The 24,747-nt window shown below is 40.3% G+C and overlaps 1 protein-coding gene across 2 annotated transcripts in view; it reads right to left on the bottom strand.

Annotated features, from left to right (window-relative positions):
* cdh13 (cadherin 13, H-cadherin (heart)) overlaps positions 1-24,747 on the bottom strand; it is a 393,409-nt gene that overhangs the window by 127,927 nt on the left and 240,735 nt on the right. For both annotated transcript variants that reach the window (XM_037107511.1, XM_037107512.1), the window contains exon 9: positions 4,657-4,797. In XM_037107511.1, coding sequence (XP_036963406.1) covers positions 4,657-4,797 — 141 coding nt within the window. The remainder of the gene's footprint in view (positions 1-4,656; positions 4,798-24,747) is intronic.

Below are 24,747 nucleotides of genomic sequence, written 5' to 3'. Positions count from 1 at the left end.
CAAAGTCTGTGTGGGCAGACATGCGGAGTCACTCGAGTTGATAACAAAAAGCACCTTGTAACAAATTTGGACAGAACTTTAACTGAAGAGAACTGGCAATATATGTCTGTGAATGAGCTCTCATGTTGGAATCAGTGCTAACTTAATTCCACTTCGATGCTAGGCATCCTCCACTGTGTACCAAATGTTTAATAATATAAATGGATCAAAGCCTTAGATCACTATCATTACATGTTGTGTGCTGTACACCTTTAGGCCTATCAGCGTCTGTAGGAGGATAAGGGGGCATCTTGCTAAGACACACGCCTTCAGCTTTCTTAAATGTCAGTGAAGTTCTGCCATTGAAAATGCTTACCCAGAGGCAGTCAGGAAATGCTTTTATCCTCTTTTGAAAAATAAAAAAAGGAATTCAAGCTTCAGCTTTACAGTTGCAAGGTTGCGAATGAAGACGACCTTCAATGCTGTTGTCCTGCATGGATGTCACCATGCTGCCATCGCTCTAATACAAGAACCTCAAATCTTTTGAAAATAAACACGTGGAAAAAGAGACAGCAATGGAGCAAGAGCTACATAACTGACAGCATATCTACTGTAAAACTAATTCAGGAGCATATTATTATTCCTTTTGTGTTCAAAACTGATACTGACTTGTTTAGTATTTCTTTTATATTAAGTACAACTTCAAAAACTTCAAATGTATTGAGGAGAAAACCCAAGCAGAAACCCTGCTAGTAGATCTGAGGATCTATGCAGGAGCAGTGTGGCATACTGAAGCAAAGACTTCACATACTATGAATAGCTGTCTCTGTGCATAGAGCTGTGGTAGGTAGCCCATGTCTGAGGAAAAGAAGAGGCACCCTAGGTGGGGATTATGTTTGCTGAATTCAAACAAAATGTCAACTCATAAAACCTAGCTACACTGGATCACATGTGAAGGAACACATCTCCTGAACATTCATTGCTTGCCTTTTTCTTTAACTCTCCTTCTATGTTGGACTCCTTCCGCTCATCTTTTAATCCCCCTCTCTATCTTTCTCTGCTTGAGTTCTGCCCACAAGTCAGAAGACTTACTTCTGGTCGGCGGGAGGTTGTGTCCTTAAAAAAGACAACTCCAGATTTCTCTAAAGGAAGGGATTTTTTTAAAGTTCCATCAAAAAACTTAAAAAACTACTTAGTTGAATAATTTATACAACGAAAGCTTGAAAGCTGCCACTGACACAAAGCCAGTGCAGATGTGCACTTGCAAACACACTCACAATATGATGGTGGTCAGCCGAGAGGTCATGGATGATTCATGGTCAGGTTGGAACCGGTCAGGGGGAGGGGAGTGCAGAGGATTTATACTGGAAGCTTAGCACCTTCAAACACTTGTTTTTTAAAAGCTCCATTTCTCCACGCCGTTAAACGGATCTCTTCCCAGTGAGAAATGAGAACATTAACTGGGACACGGACATGGTGCACTCTGCACGGCCCTGCCGAGCCCTCTGAGCTGTAACATTTCACATCTGAGCTGCGCTCCTTACAAGCTCCCTTGACACCCCAATGCATCATGGGAAGGCTGTAGGGGAGGTTTGGTCGGAGCAGAGTTTTATGTGTCTCAAAACCTGACAACAGTTGAGGCCATTTCCATTAAGAACAACACACCTCATTGATACAACTACACCTGCAGGCGTAGGGAGGGTCTTTCTTCCAGGACCTGATTACATTTTTTGTCTTCTCACCTGCAGATGTGGAAAGGAGGGATGTAGAGGGGAAGAAAACAGCCATAGTAGCAGCTTCAGACAAATACTTCATGAGATGGGAAAGGGTGTGAGTTGTTGTAGGCTGTTTTCTTTTTTTCGTCCATGTACATTTTATTTTAAAGCATGACTGGCAGGCACTTGTTTAGTCTAGCTTTTCTAAACGCCTTAAGGAGCTGCTGACTAAACAAACCATCAGTGAACCGCAACATGTCTACTCCCACTCCTGCTTACAGATCCCCTTATCTTTCTGTTGCACCCATATCGCCAAGTGCTACTGATGTGTTATTACATGTCACATACATCCTTTGAACACACACACGCATACATGCAGGCACGCACAAACAAACTCAGAGACTTTGCTTCATGAGTTTTACCTTTAGCAGTCAAAGACAGAATTTTTATTTAATATGAGAAAGCTAAAGGTCACACTGAGTCGAATTCATCTTTGAGTGGGAGAAAAAAGCACATCAAACATGAAGGTGGGGGAATGCGTGGGGGCTGCTGATGCAGGTGGTGGTGCAGTTGACTTGTTTCCATTAAAGGTTGTTTTTGTGACTGTGCAGTGATGTTTAACAGATGGAGTGGCAACTCCATCTGTTAAACAGTTCCTGCTTTAGCCATGATTACAAGTCTGATTATTACATTAATGATATCATTATTATTACTAGGCTGGTAGAGCAAAGGTTGAGTTCTAATCCTGTTTGACTACACATTTACAAAAACCTCTACTGAAAATAGAATCAGGCCTATTCAAAACAGATTCAGTTTAGTAGAGGTTTTCAGAGCAAATTCATCCTGTTTTTATTGGTTTTATCAATCATATTTTAAAAAGACCTTTTTTATTTTCTGACCCTCCTCCTGTTCTCTCTGCATTGTTTGCCTGAGGAGCAAGCTTAGATCCTCCCCCACGTTTACTCTGACGTCTTAATACATGCATGCAATAGAAATACTTTTTTTCAACCAGTGTTTCGCATTAAAAAACATTCTGATGATTCAAAGGACATCATTCCATTCTTTTCTGTTATAACAGGATGTGCTGTGTGTTATTGACAGCGGCTTCAAACTGATTGGAAGAAAACTGAAAAACAAAGTAGAAACAATTAAAATTATGAGAGTGAAAACTATTTCTATTTCACCACGTGAGTCTGACATGACTGTTGTTGTAGTGGTCTTAATCCTAATACTAATTAAAAAGAACTACAAATTGGAAGTAATGGAAATTAATTAGTGAATTAGAAAAATATTTCTTTAAAAAAATAGAAACTCAGAGCTGCAGATTGATGAATATGACTTGACAATGTTGTTTTAGGTTATTATTCTGAATTCAGCATGTGAACCAAATTTAAACGGCCCAACACTTATGTAGTCTGCCACACGGCTATCATTTGAGTGCTGGCTTTTGAAAATCCATAAAAAGTGCAATTATAGATTCTTTTTTGACCACTTGTCTGATGGGGGCAGTGACTACAATGTAAGTGCGCCTCCAAGGACGAAGAAATGTGCTGGTAATCTGCATAGAAATGACAGTCACTTTAGTGTGATATTCTGATAGTCATTTATGCAACACATTGAACATTACTAGGGCATTTTATACTGAAAAGGCATCACTGCATGCCCCAATTAATCACCTAATTCAAAGTAAGGCTTGATTTGGTCCACCAGATCTTCAGTGAAAAGAAGTGTAAACATCTTCTTTCAAAATATTCTGATGCAAACATGCTCGTCTTTACCTCAGAAACCAGCAGAAATAGACAGCTTTTTAACTTTCTCTCTCCCTCAGTACTTCCCTCTGGCATTACTATTCGCCCCACTGTCACAAAGACAGCATTAGCAACACGGCTTTCTAAAGCAAAAAACTACTAATGCTCAGATACCACTGGGCACGTCTGCATAACATTCTAGACAATGCCCTTGGTTCCACCAAGCGTGCCACAGCACATTTCAGAAGCTGCTTGGCGGAAAACATGCGCCAAGTCTATTTTTGACAGAAGCTGCAGAGAGTAGACCGAGATTGGCACAAAGTCAGACACAAGGAACAGCATAAGCACAGATCAACCGCTCAATTTCTGAAATAAAACAACCTGGATCGTACAGGGATCTACAGAACAACCAAGACAGAAATAATAACAATAAACACAACCATATAACTAGGTAAACTACTCATCCGTGGTAGAAGCAAAAAATATCCAGGAAATATTACAAATAAACACATTCTGAGCAAGTTATCAATATCAGGTGGGCATGAGGTGAACATCTGAACAGTCCCAGTGTGCTCTGCTGTGTGGGGGATGGGACACAACAGATATGTGCCCAGTGGAATCAAGGCGCAAATATAACCAGCAACCAGGGAAAATAAAGCCTCTTCCTACTTTGATTGTGCAAAAGGCAAAGTTGCTTTTGTGCCGTGATTTCACCTTCATGTTACGGTGACAAATATGGCCCAATGGCAGCCCTATATAAGGAACCAATCTGTAAGTAAATGGTGTCATTTTTCTACAGCCATCACACTGTGCATTCAGAGGCCTATTGACTTCAAGATGATACTGTATGTTAAAGCAGATCTTCTATATCCTAGTACCATTTTGCACCTTATCAATACAATACAATAGGCCTTACATCTATGGCCAACCATTAAGGTTCAGTTTTGATCCCAAAGGAGGAAAATCTGGGCAACTCTGACTTACTGATTTGTCAGAGCCCCTCATCCACCAAGACACCTAAGTTGAAGCTCGCTATCTGGAAGCATCTACCAACTTCTCCTGCATCCTTGATGAAATGCAGTAAACCCTCATCTTATGTGACCCTGAACTCTGAGTCCCTTGGAGGGGTTTACATACAAGTGTCAAGGGGATTCAAACAAAAAATGCAGCATTCAAAGGGGGTAGAAAGTACAAGAAAATCTATATTTTCTCACCAGTGGATGTGTGAACTCAGGGGCATGGTCGTTCTTGTCTGTGATGGTGATGGTAGCCGTGGCTGTTCCTGTTAGGCCCACCTCACTTCCTGCCATGTCCTTGGCCACGATCTCTAACTCATATGTCGTGGTTGGCAGCGTCTGGGAAATAAGAGTGACGCAGGGTTACAGAAATACACATAACATAAACATCTACATCCAGGGAAGATAACAGAAAGAGTAAATAAAGGCTGTAATGTCGAGTGAGAAACAAGAAGAATAACAGAGGAAGGACTTCCCAAGGAGAAAGCACGTGAAGAGAAAAAATCTCATGAACTCAAAGGCAGAGCAAGCACAATCACATGGAAGAAAAATTCAAGGTCATACAGTATCTGGTGCATCAGGAGGGAATCATACATACACACATGCACTAAAGCTCAGACCTGAAGTCAGTGTTACACTCTGAGAGATTAGCAAAATCTTTAAATATTTGAGGATCTATTTGAGGCAAATCATGGAAAGATCATTAGTCGATGAATGATTACCATGTGAGTGATTAAATTAATCCACCTAAAGCAAAAGCTAACACTTATCGCCATGTCTTACATTAACGTAAGACCCTTTAGCAAAGCTTGAAAGCTCTTATAACAGTCCACCAGAGGATTGAGTCTACCATCAAAATGACTGGATAACGGCTGAAAGAAATCCTCACAGTGTAAATATGCAGCCCCACGCTCACATACCAGTGTTAAAAGCTCTGGTAAACACTGGACACCTCTCTAGGGAAAGGTTGGGTTTCTACATTTTGAAATTCATTCATGTATGAAGAGATAGGGTGGTAAAAGATGGGGAAGAAAGAGTCCCTAAAGCTATGCAGTACGGGATCAAAGAATAAGCATACTAGGTTGGGTTTATACTTATCCATTTTCAAAATCCCTAAGCGCTCAGAGCTGGTTTTTACACACATCTTTCACAATACTTTGGGGGCATCCGAGATCAAGGTTTCAAGGCCCTGTCTGAAAAGACAAACTATTTTCCTCTACATAATCTGTGGTATCAGAGCGATCACTCCGAGGTTTAGAAATTTTATGGCCTTTGCCATGCTTTTAGAGTCTTCTTGTAACATTTTTTTTTCATGTTGGAGATACAACATAATTTGTTAAGAACTCATAAAAAACAAATATGAACCCATGTCATTCGTGCTTACAACAGAAGTGAAGACTGAATGATTAGACATTCCTACACAGACCAGCGAGAAGGTTCTGTTCTTGTTTACAAAAGCATTGTCAAAGCGCAAACCTCCAAATTAGATATGTAATTCATTTACTGGCCTGCCAGCATTTGTAATCTATACAACAATTGGAGAAACACAGCTCCATATACAGCGAGAGGATGGCATTCATAATGATCACAGCAGCAATAATCATTTGTTGCCATAATTCATGCGTAATAGAAATGTTGACTGTGGCGTATAAATAACAGGAGGTGGGGGCTGCTTAAGCCAACATTTATTTATCTGCTGCAGTGTTTGCTCCCAACTGGGGGTGTTAACTGTCACATGCTTAATAAACTTCATCCATCTGTCTCAGTGAGGAATGCTACTGCAGCTCTCTCCTGCATTGTAGATTCACCTCCGAGTGTGTGTAAACTCCTCTCATCGACCCCTGGTACAAAACACAGAGGAGCGAGGGATGCGCATGAACAGTGAAATACATACTTACTACTCTTTCTCTTTCTCTCTCTCTCTCTCTCTCTCTCTCTCTCTCACACACACACACACACACACACACACACGCACACACACACACAAATAATGATATTTAAAAAAAAAAATTCTGCCATTCTGCCATTTGCTGCGTCAAATACAAAACGACAGACCAAATTAGAAATCATCCGGAAATTTTATTTTATGCAACGGAGAAACATAGGAGTTCCTTCATTTTTCCCTTTCCAGACAGGGTTTTCATTAGGCCCCCTTTAAACACAGCAATTAAAATGCCTATAGGAGGACATTTATGGGCCTACTGATGGCCACTAATGCACCTCTCCAGCTGAGGCTGTTTTACGGTGCAGTTACATTAGACGACTGTTTAGTCTTCTGATAAAAGTGCTTTGTTAGCCACTGAAAGGTTGATTTCCATTTAAGGTCAGTTTCACAGCATTCCACTATTAGATTCAAGCAGTAACACCAACAATAAAATAGTGCCAGTGATTTATTATTGTGATTTCATGGTTATTTTTCATTTTATGCCTCCATTCATGCCACAGTTGGCGATGATAAAGACTAGTAATTAATTTGAATCCTACAATCGCATTTATGTTGCTGTTTAGTGCCCCAACCCACCAGCGTGTTTGCATCATTTACTCTGCTTCATTATGCCCCTGATCTTTACATTAGAGGACAACCTGATTACTGTTTATGATATTTATTACTGACAAAATGCTGTGACCCAATATCCCCTCATGCTGTACACAAATCCTCTGCCCTGAGCTGCAGCTGTCAGTGTGTGTTTTTACTTTTACCTGTTCTCATCAATGCCCTAATCTATCTAATCTGAGGCAAGCAGGGGGAGATCAAACGATCAATGACCAGACACCTTGAGGCTCATTTAAATTATCACATCAGCGAGAGCTTTGACACGGTGAAACGCTGTTAGCTAAAATGACATAGTGAGGTCAGGAGTAAAGAAGAGGGAGGTCAGGGTCAAAGTCTTAAGTGTACCGACCCAATTTTCTTTTTATGCACGCTGTGCTCAATAATGGACCTTTCAATGGAAAAATGGCGATGTCAATCCATCATTTACACGGAACACAGCATGTTAAGTCCCATGTATCAAAGGCGACCAGTATTAAGAAAGTGTTTTATGGAAGTTCTTGTGCATGTAAAAGGTTCTGAAAGTTAACAAGGTCAAAGCCTGCACCAACAGAAGCTCCTCTCTCCCACAGAAAATACTGCTCCTGAAAGGTCTTGTTAGTAGTTCCGCCTTTAATTCTGTGACTTTGTGGCCTGCCATGCCACAAAGTTTCCATAATTAATATAAAGCAGCTAGTTTGGCACTTAAGCATTACTTAAGCATACTGTTCTGTTGTTGTGAGCGGTGCTGGGTCAGGTGTGTGTGAGCTGACCAATCAGAGGAGAATGGGTAATTAGGAGGGGGAGCGCTAAAACTGAGCATTTCACACAGAGGGGGAATAGAGCGCTGCAGCACTGAACAGTATGAGAAAACTGATGTGTTTTTTTGAGCATGAAAGCATGTAAATTATTACATACGTTACTCTCGTAGTAACCCAAACTAAAATTATGAACTTGATAATCAGCATAATATGTCTCCTTTAATAAAATTAAAATCCCTTACGTACCTAATATATTCAGAGCAGGAAAACAATCTGAATGTGTTAAACTTTTGTCTCTATTTACAGGTGACTTTATATACCAGCACAGAGGTGATAGCTGCCTCATGCTGTAAACTTCTGCCATTCATGCAGCTGCTCCACAGGAGATTGTGAAAAGAGCGAGACAATAAACAGGTGCTTCCATCACTAGTTTGTCTCACATAGTGGGTGACGGGGGTGTCCCTCACAACCAGCTCCTGCTCGATCAAACATTGCGCAGGCAGATGGTGCTCCACGGACCCGTGAGTTTATTAAACCCATGCACACAATCACACATGAAAAACACACGTGCTGAGTAAAAACCCACACACCTGCACACAGACGTACACTCTTGCCCTCCAGCTGGAGAAGAGAAGGGCTCTGGGATACCAGCAGTCTCAGTGGTGTCTAAACACATTGAGCGTGGCCTCCTCTGGCGACTGACAACGTCTTAATGAGTATTTCTGGAGTCTCAACTCAATTATAAACTCCCTGGCAGTACCTGGCCAGGAAAAGATGTTCAAATTCACTCTGGGCGAGAGTTACAGCTCCGGGGGAATTTGTCCTTCCAGTTGTTTCAAAACTTCTACTGGCAGGCACGGTGGTGACGGAGGCGCTCATCTCAGTCAACGACCCCATTTTTCGGATCCTTGTTAAATTGTCCAGAAACACTAGATTAAACTTTAGTGAGCTGCAATTATGTTAGCATCGAAGGTAAAACCAAATGTTTCTGTTGTTTCTCCTGCAGGCCTAAACAGATTACATCAAACGAATGGCGGCATGCTTATAAGCATCTACAGCACTGGTTTCAACCTGCGGTACTCATAATTTTTTTTTTTTCCTCATGGTGGCACCAGGGGGAAAATCCAGAGATGACCAAGGTCACTGTCATTTCTTTCCTCTTGGCACCATGAATGACTGTATGAAGAGTTCATGGTAGTCCAAGTAACAGGCTGAAATCTTTTTTTATAATGCAAGTCTATTGTGATCAAGCTGGGTTATTATTATTATTAGCCATGGTGGCTTGAATTGCTTTTATACAGAATAACCTATAAACATAAAACTTGGCCAAATGAATTGAAGTGATGTGACAGGGCTTCCAAAGAAATATGAGATGGTGGCACAGAAAAAAAAATAGTTAAGTTACAAAAAAAAAGCTGATTATATTCCTCTCAACCTTCGCCTGACTGACTTGAAATTGGACACACAATTCCAGCTCTATGTGCACTAAAAATGCCCCTTGGAACACAGAAGTCTGCCATGGAATTATTTAGAAATAGTAATATTTTGAGACTTTTCGGATTTTGGCTAAGTTCACACCAAAATGGAGTCACAGTGTCGTGGGACTGAGATGCATAGTTTTGACTGTGAATGGGCAGGACAGGTCAAAAGATGTCCAATGTCAACCACAAACTTTGCAACGGCCAGGGCTTAGTAGGAAAATGGCTATAATTCATCAATGATTTGGCCAATCATCATATATCAACGAAAACAAGTTGCTTCATTAAGCCCAAATGCACAGAGGTGTTTTTTTTGTAAAAAAAATAAATAAATGAATAAAAAAAAAAAAATAACTGGGATAGAAGTCAAAGCGATTGTGTCTTTGAAAGTTGATCAAACTGAATGAAGAGCTAATGAGGTTGAGCATACCAACTGGTACAACAAGCCTTGTAACAGAGACATCTGATCGGAGAATTCTGACTGACACATTCTGCCTAGAAAAGGATTTTATCCAAGCCCCTCGAGAGAGCTGATCTGAGGCACAAAGGAGGGAGAAAGGAGGGGATGAGAGTAAGAGAGCGGCAGGAATGGAGAGGGATAAGTGAGGAAAAGGAAAAGAGCAGGCTGAGAGAGAAAGAGAGCAGCCTGACATCTGAGACACCACATTAACTCTCTGAATAGGTGTGATGTTATAATCAAATTGACAGTGGGATCTTTGTTCTCTTCTGGCCCTTCACTAGAGCCCACTCTCAGCACCAAACCACTGGCTATTCTTCAGGCCTCTTTTCAAATGCTTAGAGAAATGATGACAGACATGAAAAGTCTTGGAAATCCATCCAGTAGTGATATGAAAAAAATCACTTCACATATAATTTTTCTACAAGAGCAACATTATTCCTCTCACCTGTATACCTTCATCAGCTTCATCCTTTTACTTCTCGTCCTCCTTTTCTCCAGTACAAAGCTCTTAAAAAAAAAAATGCACCCATATTCTTTTGTCCTTGTCATTTCGATGCATCATTATGTTCTCTGAGGCCTTCAAAACAGTCTGTTCACTCTTTAATCAAGTTATGTGTTCTACTCTTTATTCTTGATAGACGTTTGAGGGTATCAAAACAAATACATGTAAAAGTATGAGCTTCTGGGATGACAGGGTCACGGCGCTTTTAGAAACCTGTTGTTTATTCTGCCGTTTTTTTCATCCATCACTGTCAGAGTCCATATTCATTTAATCTATATCCCTTTGAGGTGTGGGAACTGTTATATCTAATATTCATGAAGCTTTGGGACTTTACATGCGTGATTTCTTAAGATCCGCAGCCCTCGTTCCTTTGCAATGTCTGCACAATTGGCATATGACAATGTTCATATTGAAAGATCATAATGAACAATCCCATTGTTGATTTGAGGTAGTGTTGCCCTTGGGTAGGAGTTCCTCATTGGCACACCACCATGGTCACCACTGTCATGGCTTGGCACTCTCGCTCTGAACCACTGATCTCACCCATCCAAGAAAACTGTTTCCCTTCTCCAGTGGACGACGTCCCTGCCTTGCAAGCATTCGACATACATACCAATGCCGCATTTAAAGGTGTATTCATCTTTGCGCCACATGTCCGTAATTTACTTGTGTTCAGCTTCAGGAGCTTGAAACAAAGATAGCCAGCTAGCTGAGAAAAACAAAATAACAACAGCAAGAGAAAGACAAACACAAAGGAAACGCTGCTTTACTGATGAAACTGAGCATCTTGGGTTTGTTTACTTTGGGATGAATACATTTAAAAAAATAATGGAGGCACTGTGGTAGCTCAGATGGTAGAGCATGAGACCCATGTACAGAGGATGGGCTGTCCTTACTGCAGTGGCCCAATGTTTGAATCTGACCTGTGACATTTCATGCATCTTCACTATCACCTCTTGTCCTGTCTTCCCTTAAAGCTGTCCTGTTCAATAAAGCCATGAAATGGGCAAAGAAAAAAGAAAAAAAAAAAAAAAAACGGGAAATGGACACCAAAAATAAGTGCAGTGAGCAGCAAGATACCTTTGCTTCTCCAATGTCACAAATGGCAAAAACTCTGGTCACACTGCTTTCTTTTGCATTTTCTGATGAAGAGGCTTTCACAAACCACCCTTTCTGACGATTGTTAGCTGTTGGCAATGGACTACGGCAATATCTATTAGCTTAACCCGACTCCAAAGCTAATCTTAAGTTACTACAAAGTGTAAACAGTCCAAGTCAATCCAACTGAGTGAAAATGTGTCGACATGAAACAGCTTTACTCCATCGGGGGGGTAATGGCATGCTGTCTGCAGCTAGCTATGAGCCAGGTTGTATGAGGAAGTCAGCGAGATGCACATCAACTGGAAAAGTACTAGTTTATAACAATAAACCTCATTTCCACTTCACATTGTCAAGTTTTGTACATCAGTGTTAAAAAAGATCAGGTACTCATGTCAGGATTTAGAATGTCATTTAGTTTAATTTGTAGTTTAGTGACTGTTTCTATTCACCTTCTATTCAACTTTTAAGCCACTTCTGTAATGACATTCCAGACTCTCTTTCTCCGACACATTTTAGCTCCACTTCACCTCACAGGTCGCTGGCAGCCTCCTGCACTCCACCTCTATAGACATATGATTAATCACTTTGACAGTAGTTAATTACAGTAAGATGGCAGCCACGTGAGGCCTTTATCTGGGCCACTGCAACCTACACAAGTGATCTCTTTCTTTCATCAGCTGCTTAAGCGTGGTTAGCAGTCACCCAGAGGAGAGTGTAAGAGACATATGGGGTGGTCGTGGGAGGGCGACACATTGATAACTGTGTTGTTTTTTTTGTTTTTCCACCGCCTTACTTGCGTACAATTTTAAACAGGGATATTGATAGCTTTGGCATTGTGCTTAATCAAAACACCTCCATAAGCCGAGTTATCCAAAATAAAAAAGAGAGGGTAACACTATATTAGGGTTCACGTGTTTTGATATTGGATATGGCTTATTGAATGAAAGGGGACTGATGGGCCTTGGCGGAGGTATGCGCTCCACTGAGAGCCATTCTTGCTCATGATGAATTGACAAGCCACCATCTCCCGGCGAGGGAACCTGCCATATTTACACCTGGACATTTTTTGCAGTCTGTATCTCTCAATATATCACATTAATATTACATTCTAGATTTTTGGAATTACATCCTTCAGTGGTTGTCCCCAATTTATATTTGGCAAAAAATAAATAAGAAATGAAATTCAGCATGAGAAGTTTTTAAATAGTAATAATTAGATATAATGCCATAGATGTAAAGATCTTTCATGTGCATAACCCGGTCTCTATTTTTCTATCTCTCTTCATCAGGCTGCACTGATGAGCGTGACTAGTAACATAAACACTGCTTGCAAATGGCAGGGGTGGTTTTGAAACATGGTAACGTGTGTTTATTATCGAACCTACTATACCAGCATTAACACAACAGACACATGTTGCTCTCTGTCGGCTCCGTGTCAGCAAGGTTCTCACTCTCTGTACTGACTTTCTATGCCTGCATGACTGTGTGCATTTAATTCATCTGTAAATATTCACAGTTAGCACTATTTAAAGGCCATCAAACTGCCATAGCTTCAGCCATTATCCTGCTATAAGTGGAGTCATATGGAGACAGACCTGGGGTCGGCTGAACACTTCCCTTTTAATGAAATGCTAACCAAGGCATTTCAGCCCCAATAACCTCATAATTACTGCTTATTGAAAGTAAAGACGTTGTGGCACATGAATCTTAATATGCATTATTTTGCATGGTCTTTACTGTATAACATCCAAGTACCACAATAATAGCCAATCTCCCTTAACTAATTCATAAGAAGCTGAAGAGTAGAACATATTTTAAAGGAGTTAATTAAGAGTTATTTGAAAATTAATACAACTTCTAGTGTTCTAGTCAAGTCAACTAGTTTTGAATTTGTGAGATAAAAACAGACTGTATTTCTGATACGTTACTGAGTTCTGGAGTCAGTTCAAGCATTTAAAAAAATGAGACACTCCAACTGACGGCAAGTCTTCAAACTGAACTCAGAGGAATATAACATGGAAAAATTCATGCAAGCACATGTATTATTCTTCAGTGTTTCATGTGCAGGACAGGAGGATCATGATGTAAAAAGATGTCGACTGTGAAGTTCCCAAAGGTTCGTGTCCACACCTTTCATCAAAAAAATCATTTTCAGTGTATAATGATTAATATATTTCTATTCACATCCCTTCAAGTTGTTCAAATATTCTACATTTATTTTCACTCTCTAGATATCTGTTTTCATTGTTACTGATGGGTTTTTTTAACGATCTGCATCACACCCAGTGAAGCAGCCTCAGGCATTCTCCAGACCACAATGCTGCATTTTGCTTTAAGTGGTTCAACATTGTGAGTCAATTATCATGTTTGGTATTGAGATACATATAGCCAAGACTACACCTGTCATATTTTCAGTGTAATACGCGCATGGACTAACATGCTTAGCATACAGATCTCACGACTAGACCATTCACTTACATCTCAGGTAGAACTCACAGGCTATTATCTTGACTTCAGCCTCCATCATTTATATGAGCCTCACTGCATACAAATGAGAGAACAGCTAATCAACCATAGGAATGAACCTGGCTGATCCAGCCTTGACACTAAACACAGGGATCCAGCATTACAACACTGCTGCTTCTCCCTCTTTCGTTTTTCATACATTGCCCTTCACAACCAGACGTAACATCCCTCCAACCTGTGAAACTGATTAATGCAACCCGTGACTGCTGGTTTCCACTATTAGTATTACAATCTTTAATGGATGTTTTTTTGTTTTCTATATGCAAATTGGTACAGACACCCTAAGGGGCAAGTGAGGGAATTTTCTTTTTCTGGTGATCCATTTCTGGATCTGTTTTCTCTCCTGTGTTTATGACTTGACAATTGGTGAAAAAATGGTTTTGCCGGTACAATTTGATAAAAAAAAGAGCTTAGAAAGATTATTCTCAAGTGATAAACACAGGAGAGGAAACAATGTAGATCAAACTGACAAAATGGATCTTCAGAAAAAAAGTTCATAACAGAAATCTGAACATTAGATGAAATCAGGTTCAAAATTCTCATTTCATTCTGTTGATATACTAAATGCTAAGGTGGAGTTGTGTCCGTTTTCGTATTACAAGTTCTCTGATATTTTATGAGAATGATGATGTATAGGGGCGGCTGTAGCTTAGCGGGTAGAGCAGGTCGACTAGTGATCGGAAGGTCACTGGTTCAAATCCCGGCTCCGGGCAGAGCTGAGCTGCATGTCGAAGTGTCCTTGAGCGAGACACTGAACCCCACATTGCTCACTAGTGAGGGCCCTGCGATGAGCTGGCGACTTATCCAGGGAGTACCCTGCCCTCGCCCTGAGACAAGGCTGGGATTGGCTCCAGCAGCAACACCCCGCAACCCCATGGAAAGGGATAAGCGGTTTGGACAATGACATGACATGATGATGTATAAATAAATGTGCTTAAAATGGCGTAAAATGTGCTGTTTATGGACATTTTCTATTAACTAACTGAAAACAGCGATGTTATACAAGCAAATTAGCTCAAAATTTCGAAGTTGCCCAATGCCTGGAAAAAATGGTGTTAGGCTCAACTGTTTCCATTCAAATTTCAAAGTTCTGGCCCTTCAGAAACCAAAAAAAAAAGTTTGGCATCCCCATTTAATTAACTTTGAATTGATAAAAAATATGTATTTACAAGGTAAAAATACATTCCTGTATTCAGTTTTACAGAGAAAAACTGTAGGAAAAGTGGTTGAGGCCTGGAGCTGCTTTTGGACACTGATGGTTGACAGTATGAGGATTCCATTATATCAACATCTGTTACATAAGAAAAGGCACATAAAGAAAGGAGGAGTTCCAGTGTTAGCATTGTCACCTACAGTGATTGAAAAGTGCTACAATAATAGCCTTTGTTCATAAAAAGTTACTGTGTGGAAGATTAAATATGTAAATGGCCGAGATCCAAAATGACTAAAACATAATTTCATGGATTTGACGGAAGTGCAATTTCTAATGTTCATTCAGGAAGCAAGCCCAAGGCTTAAAGACACAAGTTAATCATCTTAAATGCCTATCAAATTTTGTTGAGCAGTGCTGTAAAACTAGCAAAAGCTACAAATCCTCCTGGCCTTTATCTCCTGCGGCTCCTGATAGTGATACCGTTGGATTCATCTGATCGAGCCACGGTCCACAAATCAGTGTGGTGACACAAACAGGCAGGTTGGGACTGCTGAATCCATCATGCTAATCACAAAGAAGGTGAGACTATACTGGTATTAATATCTCAGTCCAAATTAATTCTGAACATTTGAAACTATTTCAATACTAATTGTCTGCTGTATATGCATTCTTACTCTCTTCTCTCCGACAGGGAGTTGACACACAAACAAACACACACACACACACACCGCGGCAGTGCCCACATAACCTCACCTATGCCACCTTCTCTCACTCCATCATAGTATGCAGTAATAGCTCATTAAAAATGGCAAGCGCAGAGCCTCCGCTACTGGAATTGGTTGAAAAAAAAAAAAAAAAAATAGCAGGAGTGCTGCTTGGAAATGCACATTAGAGGCATTATATGCAGGGAAAGGCGAAGGACACAAGCATGCCAATATGCCAGAGGTGCTACTGCTAAGTTTTGCAAAACACTTTACGAGCTGACACACAACAACATTTGCTGATTAGTGTGTTGTCAGTCCAACAACCATTGGTAATTCTCAAAGCTAAGCTATCAGCCCTAAGCAATCTCCATGATATGACCTTTTTTACACAAAGAAAGATACGGACTAAGGGTGCACTTACACCAGGCAATTCTCACCATGTCCAAGAACGTTTGACTCCAAAAGTCCAGTTATTTGGACTTGTATGAGCGATCAAGCTTGGTACACATCCTTGATCATGGCACGGCTGGAAGAGTGTTGCTTCAGCACGGTATGGTTGCTCATGCACGAGCACAAGCATGAGTGCGCACCCTGGACATGAAGTATAATCTTGCCACCTTGCATAATCAAGATATCCAGGAATGTGAGAGGGCTGTCTATGACTAAAATACCATCAAAAAATCCAGCAAAGTTAGTCATGCTCTCTGTGTTATTCTCAGTTGTGCTGCAACCGTACTATGACGTGATGATCTATGAACAAGAGGATGCTCTGGCCCCATTGCGGCCTGAGCAATGTGAGTGCAGGGCAGCAGGGGACTGGTTAGAACGGGCAATCGTGAATCGCCATGGTATCGAACAAGTGGGCCAAGTGTGAGAGTGCCCTTAATGATAACATCAGCCAGTTAACAAGAAGGCCCAAATAGTTAATAATGCGTAGTAGAAACTGTTTTCATAAAAAGGTTCAGAAAGTTTCTTTGAACTCAACAACTCAGACAAGTGTTATTTTTTAAGTAGAGCGGGTACTTTCTATACACTGTGCTTATACAAAGTATCATAACAAAGTTACAAATTCCAGTATCATGGCAACACCAGACCACACTGCTGCTATCTGCTTCCAGTCAAAGTCACACTAACTAATCTAATTGTCAGGCACGGTCTGAAAAACAGTGGTTTAAAAGCATCTACTTGGCTGACATTTGTTTTTTTGCTCTGACAAAGACTCACTGTCCTGTTTAATTGACTTGAGGTGTCCTCCAGTGTTTCCAGCACACCTGGGCCTATCTGGTTCACAGCCTTGGATTTTTTTTGCAACAAGCAACCTTGCTCCCTGGGCCATGTCTTTCAATAAAAATCAGTAGCTCAGAAAAAAATAATTGTGGCCAGGGGACTCTCTCCATAGACAGACGTGACCGTTCGTGAGACACTGAGCGTCAGCTTTAGCCTGTTGTTAGTTCTCACTCATGCACAGATTGTACAAATGCCTGTCTTGCTGCCCACTTCTTTTTCTGGTGCTGCTCTTAAGCGCCGGCTCCTCAGCTACAGGCTGAAATACTTCTGTCATACACTCCAAAAAGATGTGGTTATCCATTATCTTGTTCTATGAAGTATCTGAGGAAGCAGTCACTTCTTGCCTCTATTAAATCACTCAAAGTCTTTACTTGAGGCAGTGAAGCCCACTTTTTTTAAAATGACCTCCTTGAACACATGTGAGTGAGAGGTTTGAAAACACAAAAAAGTGCTCCACTTTTTTCACTTTTTTTTTCCAGTTTGAAAGTAACACCTTGACGATGAGGGTGATTTGGCTCAGACAACTGGCTCAGACTCCTCACTCTGCAGTCACAAGATATATAGAGATGTTTTTTGTTTTTTGTTTTTTTAAATGCATGCATTAGATGTAATGAGAGGTTTAGATTGTTGAATTGGTGAAGCATCTCTTCGATATATGGGGCCAGTGAGGATAAATGATCAGAGGTGGATGCATTGCAGATGAACTATCCGAGTGTCTCGGGTGCAATTCATTCATGTGATAATTCCTAACTTTCTCAACTGCCGATAAGCAGTAGGGGTATAAACACATTGTTCCATTTGGAGAAAAAATATGAAGCAAGTCTGTCTTTTTCTTTGAAAAGCTACACTGAGTGCAATTTATGCAAATTGTAGAAGCCCTCATTTTGACTGGCTGACTATTTTTGTGAGTTGTTTATTCTTCAGAGCTAAACGAAAGGGAAGATTGAATCCCAAAAGGAGCTGCTGAGAATGTAATGTAAGACATCTTCAAATGCTGGATTTTAGAAGCTAAAGTTTGGCATAAAAATAAAAGTCATCCTTTAAACTAGTGCCTTCAGGGTACAGAATGGTTTACATTTGTGATTTTTGTTTATTGAGTTGGTTGGTGATTGGAGTTACCTTTTAAACATAGATTAGCAGAGCTGCTGCTCTTTGTAGAATCCGTTTTGTCTGAAATTGTTTACTGAAAGAATTTAAATCAAATTCTCTCGTCGTTTCATTTAATCAAAGCCCAGTTTTGAGGCACTTTCCTCCAGTGAGTTATGCTGCATAATCTAGTTTGCATACGGCCACAACACGCAGCATTGCACACAAAATGAAAAAGCTATTTAATGAGCCATTGTGACAGGATTACAGTGTGTCTGCCGTACTTACACGACACAAGATCTATGTGCACGGTAAATACTGGTTTGGAAGTATGGGCTTGACAAGCACGAGTGTCAGGCTACCATGATTCCAGCTCTTCTCTACAGAGAACAAAATGAATAGTTCAAATGATTCTGCTGGAGAGAAACCATACCAAACAGAGAGCAATTCAACATGCATTCATGTGAGACAAGTCCCAATTTTCCCCCACGGCTGATGCTCAAAGGACTGTCAAGTGGGCTCTGTAGTCCCATATTTCTCTCTTTCTACTCTGATTTCATATCTTTTGTGCACACACTTCTGACTTAAGCCTGTGTGACCACAATTGCAGGGATTTTTTACATCAATTATTTTGCCTGTTTTTCTTTTTTGATGTTGTTGTTCGTTTATTCTGTAGACATACGTGATTGGATTTCAATTAGACTTCTTTAAAGGCACGCACTGGGCGGGATGCTCGAAACACTCACAAAGATTATGACCCATCCTGTTTCAGCCGTACCATCAAGATGAGTTCACACATATCTTGCAACATGCAATTAACTGTGCCAATGGTACAGTTAAGCAGCCATCTCCTCCCACCCAATTGGCAGCTCTGGAAACGCTGACATGTTAATCCCAAATGCAGGGCACACCTCTAGGCAGGGTGAAATTTGATCTCATTAGTATTCTGCAACATACAGTGAATGCCATACAATATACTTGAAACTTGTCGGGAGTATTCTCCTGCCTGAGGCTAAATGTATGCTGGGATGGTCTCCAGTCCCTCGAGACCCCGACAAGGACGAAGTGTGTATCGAGGATAGATGGATGGATTATAGGTGGATGGTTTCAGGAATGTAAAAGAGCACATGAGAAATCATCCAAAAAAATATGGCTCAGTGCCATGTGTTTTCCCACACTGAAAATAACATCTGTGTAGATGGAATAACTAACGGGTGTTTGGCTGTTTTTCTACAGTGTTGTAGATCAGCACTAGGGATGTAAGCATACCTATTATCTGTCTCCGTCTTTATTCTACTGCCATGTATGTATTTGTTGAGCTTCTGAACAATATATAAATACAAAACAAAACAAAATAAATACAAAATAAAACTATTAGCAGGAAAGTATAAATCAGGTGCTTTTTTAATATTATTTGTATAAGCTTAGCATAGCCGGCAGAAGAACTGTTTGCACATGAATAAGGGAACTTTGAACTCCACAAACCATTTCCGCATAAAAACAATACAAAACAATATAATTCTCTTTTGGCCCGTGGTCTACCACTACGTTTCAGTTTTGGCCCCCTCTGGTCTGGACTGATATAAAGTAACTCGCTGAAAGTCCCGCTGCTTTTTGCAGTTTCTGTCCACACCTGAATTACTACAATAATAAAGAAAATGTCTGAATCTGATCCTTAGCCAAAACAGATATCTCATAATTTGGTAAACAAAACAAAAAAACCCAAACCAAACCAAACCAAACCAAACCAAACCAAACCAAACCAAACCAAACCAAACCAAACCAAAACAAAACAAAACAAAACAAAACAAAACAAAACAAAACAAAACAAAACAAAAACAAAAAACAGCAGCATGCTTTTACTTTTCACACACACTGCCTCAGTGGGCTTTACAAACTCTACAGCGAATGAAATCCTTTGTCCTAAGACCCTCAATTCAAGTGGGGAATAACTTGCCAAGTGAGGAAAAACTTGCAAACTGTTAACAACAGGCTAGATTCCACCAAACAGTTAGAAAGTTAGAGTCAAACTGCATTTTTCATCAGTGTGTAACAACAGAAGCCAGGTTCAAACTTTATGCTTTTTTCACAGATGAATTTGTTCTGAACACGCTCAGTTCTTTTTTATAATCTTGCTCTTTCTTGACAAAAGTTGAGATTTCATGTGTGGCAGGCCATCTGCTTTAACATTGTGTTCTCTGAGACACTGTGGAGAATAACATCTGAGCTGTCGTCTGTGGTTCAACCTTTCTGAACAAGTCTTTCCTTTCTCCTTCTCTCATTGATTTCATTCTCAGGACTGCAGCTGACAAGATGTGCTTTGTTTATTTCAGTAGTGAACAACAGAAGCTGTTTGTGAGACGCAGTGACATCTCGCGCTAACAAGTAACTTCAAGGATTTAAAATCACACGTTTTACATTCAGTGCAGCCTCTGAACCTGAACCACTTGGCACATGCCCTTTCTAATGCCAATGTACTTTAGGAATAGTTATCCCTCACAACAAGCATACAAATATCACCGCTGGTTTGACTGTTTATCATTACGCAAATCTGTAATTAATGTCTAACATGAAGTGAAACTAGATGATTCCCCTCACAGACTATATTACCCACCTCATCATCTGCATCGTCAGTTTCTACACAATATTTGTGTGTATGGGTCAGAGTTTCCTTAAATGTACGCACACTCAGTTTTTTTTTTTTTTTAACATAAATCTCAGTTTATGCTTAGAAAGTTGTGTATACACATTTCAAGCCATTTTTATGCATATGCAACAACCATTTATTTATTTTTTCATATTTTGAGTTTTTGTTATATAAAGGTCAACTCAATAAAAATATGAATGAAAATAAATGAGACGCCGGAACGGAGAGACAGACATGAGGTCAGATGGCTGAGGTCTCTTTCATTCATACTGACCAGCAACCCCATTTTAATGCAGTCCTCTGTGTTGGTTTGATATAAAAGAATATTTAGTACACACTGACTACAATAAACCTTTTATGCTGGATAAATTAGACTGATCATTGTTTGGTGTGACTGATGCATAAATATGAAACATTAAAAAAGTGCATCTGCCTTCTCTGACCCCCCCCTTTCTTTACTTTTACTGTGTGCATATTGATTGGAGGGGCTTGCACTGGAACTCTGACCATATTTATCCTGCCTCATCAGGCCAATTAGTAGCAGGATGATAAGCTGCTGCAGCACCGCTGTCCCTAAGCTCTCTCTGATGAATGTGGGGCTAATTGGGGTCAAGGTTGGGTTTAAGGCTGCGGTGAGTTGAAGCAGAAAGCACAGGCCGGGGCTAATCTAATCAGGTGCACCGTCAGACCACAGTCTAATCGTGTCATTTAGTAAGCAGTTAGATGTATATTGGGGACTGAAATAGTCCCCTATTACCACACACCCACACTAAAAGTGGAACATACATTTTGTGTGTGCGCGCGCGTGCAGCAGTATATGAGTGTCGTTCTGTGTGCCTGTGAGTGTGAGAGTGTTTAAGTTAAGTGCAATCATCATCCCGTGCCTGCCACCATCAGAGCTATCAAAGGCCCATCTGGGAAGCAAGCGCGCACACGTGTGCGTGCATGTGTGTGTGTGTGTGTGCGCACCACAGCCACCACAGATCCTCCAGTGAAGAGCCCAGGTGTTCCTGTTAAAGTGTTAATTAGATTAGTGCAGATCAAACCGGGGTGGCATTCGCTGGGGAGTAGAGGTGGCGGGGCCATCCCACTGGGGCGCCCGTTCCAAATACTGCTCCTCATCCACCAATTAGGATGAATTAATCTTTCACTGGACTCATTTGATTGGTTCTCGAGGTCTGCATGGCGACCCAATAAGATTTTTAAGCAGGTTTCTGTGGAGGAGTGTAGGGGGCGGGAAATAGTATGAAATACAGAGGTCTGAACATACATAAAGTTATGGTTTTATAGTTAGATTAATATATATATAGAGCATATTTACCCAGTGTGCTTTCCATTATATAACAAAGCTCCATTATTACAGTCAGTCTATTTCACATTATTTGCTCTGGCAATAAAATGTCTTGAAATGTAAAAAAAATGAAAAGACAAATGTAGGACTCAGAGATGACTCAGGGCAATGATTTAAATCTTATGAACTTAACAACACCGTCCCCTTGGGTACTATTTCACTGTTTAGAGCTCTTAAAGGAAATAACAATCACCCCATGCTATCAGATGTAGCTTATAAAGACTCTCAAAAAACTTCACACTCTGCCTGTATCGTACTGGTCCACATGTGCTGGAGAAAATGTGGCCATTGCCTCTTAAGTTCTGTTGATCTGATAAACCAAACAGATATTCTTTAAAATACTTCACAGGTTTTATCCAACTAACTATTATTTGCAGAAGGCGGCTTGGTTTCTATCTTAGTGCTGCTTTGGAAAACAAATATTGTGTAGATTAGGACAAAAATCTGTGTTTACATTTCTATTTGACCAATTTGCTTTTTATTTTTACCAGATTACATCCAGACTTTACATTACATTACAAATGTATTACCAGAAACCAGCTTTTTTTGAGCTGGCTGTTCACAGCAAACAATATTTTTTCTTATATCCAAATGTACTACAAAAAAAAGCTGTTAAACCATATAACCATTGCAAGCTTTGCAAGGTAACTATATAATATCTTTTTTAAATTGATTTCAATTTATTTTTCTATTTCTTTTCTTCAGTTTTTGGTCCCCGAAGATGTTGTTTATCAGCTGTTTGTAACAAAGCTTTGTGCCACAGAGACATTCAAAAAGTTGCCAGCTTGACAATATTGTCGTTGTGGAACTGGAAATGAATGCACACAAAACGTAAATTATAATCATCAACTAATTAAAGGGGTACAACACAGTTTTGGAGAGGATATTCTCAATTTACAATATCAATAATGAAATAATGACTGAATAAAGAAGCTGTTCGTAACTACAGCCAGTGGTACTTTGGCACAAGCAAATGGTTGTTGGAAGCAGGCAATTTTTATTGCCAAATACACTACCTGGTTAATGTGGAATGTTTTCTACCCACTCAAGTGGTGCCCCTGCATACTTTTGTACTACACTGAGTAGAGACCTTGTAGCCTTTCTCAAAAATTAAGCTGGTAGGTAAAAGAAAAGTTTATTCAAAATGATAAGAATTATTAAGAAACTCTAGAAATATCACCCGGGGTGAAAAACAAAAAACAGAGAAAAATAAGACACAAAATTGAATTATGAAGCCCACACAAAGGCTGAAAGTCACAAAGAGAACTAACAAATTAATTAATCTCAACTTCACTGCTGTACCTGTACAAAATAATCAGAATTTATTGCCCTCCTTGTCAACACTGTATGAAAACAAATCACATGTATTAAAGCCTGCATGCCAACAGAATACACAGACATCATCTAACCAAGTCCATCGCGCAAAAATTGTCAAAGAGCTACACAAACATGCAAGCACACACCTGTACCACACTCACATGTGCAGTTAATCATGGTGGGTTGGCTTTTTCCAAGTCCAGAAACATTACACAAACAAACAAACAAAGCTAGGTGCGGTCTTCTTCCCACAGAGCCACAGGGACTGAAGACCGGGGACAAGAAGACACATCAGTGGTAGCACGCATCAATTCCACATCAAGTAGTGGCTACTGATGTGGAATTGTCTGTAGTGCACAACAGGGAATGACAACAGATGTTTGCTCATACCGCCGAAATGATTGTGTGTTTTCCGGTGTCTTCTGCGGGATAACGAACACAGTGACATTACACTGCGGAGGGACATGAACTGGTGGTTACGTTCAGGCTTTGTTGTCGGAATACTGTGGTTATCTGACTACAAGTGAGAGACATTTATGCCAGCATAGCACGGCTACCATCCTACTTATGTCTTCATATGCATGTGATTCATAGATGGTCAGTGTCATTCTGTTTCTGGAGCGTATTCAAGTAGGTGCAGTGTTTTCGGCCCATGGCAGATCAGTTCTGGCCTTACCAGTAATACTTTGTAACATCTCCGTGAACTCACTGAGCCTTCACAGCCCAAAACTGAAAGAATGTCCTTCTAAATTGAAGAATGATTTTCAAAATGAACATATTAGAGATCTGAACTCAGATATTGCATGCTGACAAAAGGATTTCAGTAAGACTAGACTGACGAGACTGATGTTGACTCAGCTTACTGAGAATTTCTCAGAACCCCACGTTTTGATTCAGCCTCTGAGCTAATTCACTTACTACACATCACTCTGGTTAATATGATCATGTTGACAGATTGACACCCGATTGAATAGATATCTATGTTACCACACTTCAAGATGTACATGAATCAGACTAGAACATGTCTACACATCAGTGCAATCCCACAGACAATCTGCACCAATCTGAAGCACTGACTGCGTGCTATATATGTGGCTGACAGATTCAAAAATGCTTGTGTAAACAAAACTGTGCAGTTTTTTCCCCTGCCAGGGACTGAAGCAGTTTGTGCTCAAAATCATGAGATGTTTGTTAAGGCTCTGGTGGGGAAAATGTGATCTTCCATTTCAAGAAGTGAAATTGGAAGATGATGACTCAAAAAAAAAAAAAAAAAAAGTCTCCATGGAGTAGGAGCAGCAGTTGAAGGCACTTTTCTTATGACTCTTTTCGTCACCACTCGATACAGTGCACATACCTTTGCATTCCAACACATCCCAGTGCTACTGC

The sequence above is a fragment of the Acanthopagrus latus genome, chromosome 8 (genome assembly GCF_904848185.1).
Source record: "Acanthopagrus latus isolate v.2019 chromosome 8, fAcaLat1.1, whole genome shotgun sequence".
Classification (NCBI taxonomy): Eukaryota; Metazoa; Chordata; class Actinopteri; order Spariformes; family Sparidae; genus Acanthopagrus; species Acanthopagrus latus.
Note: the sequence above shows the minus strand (reverse complement) of the source record. Positions and strands in the feature narration are given on the sequence as shown.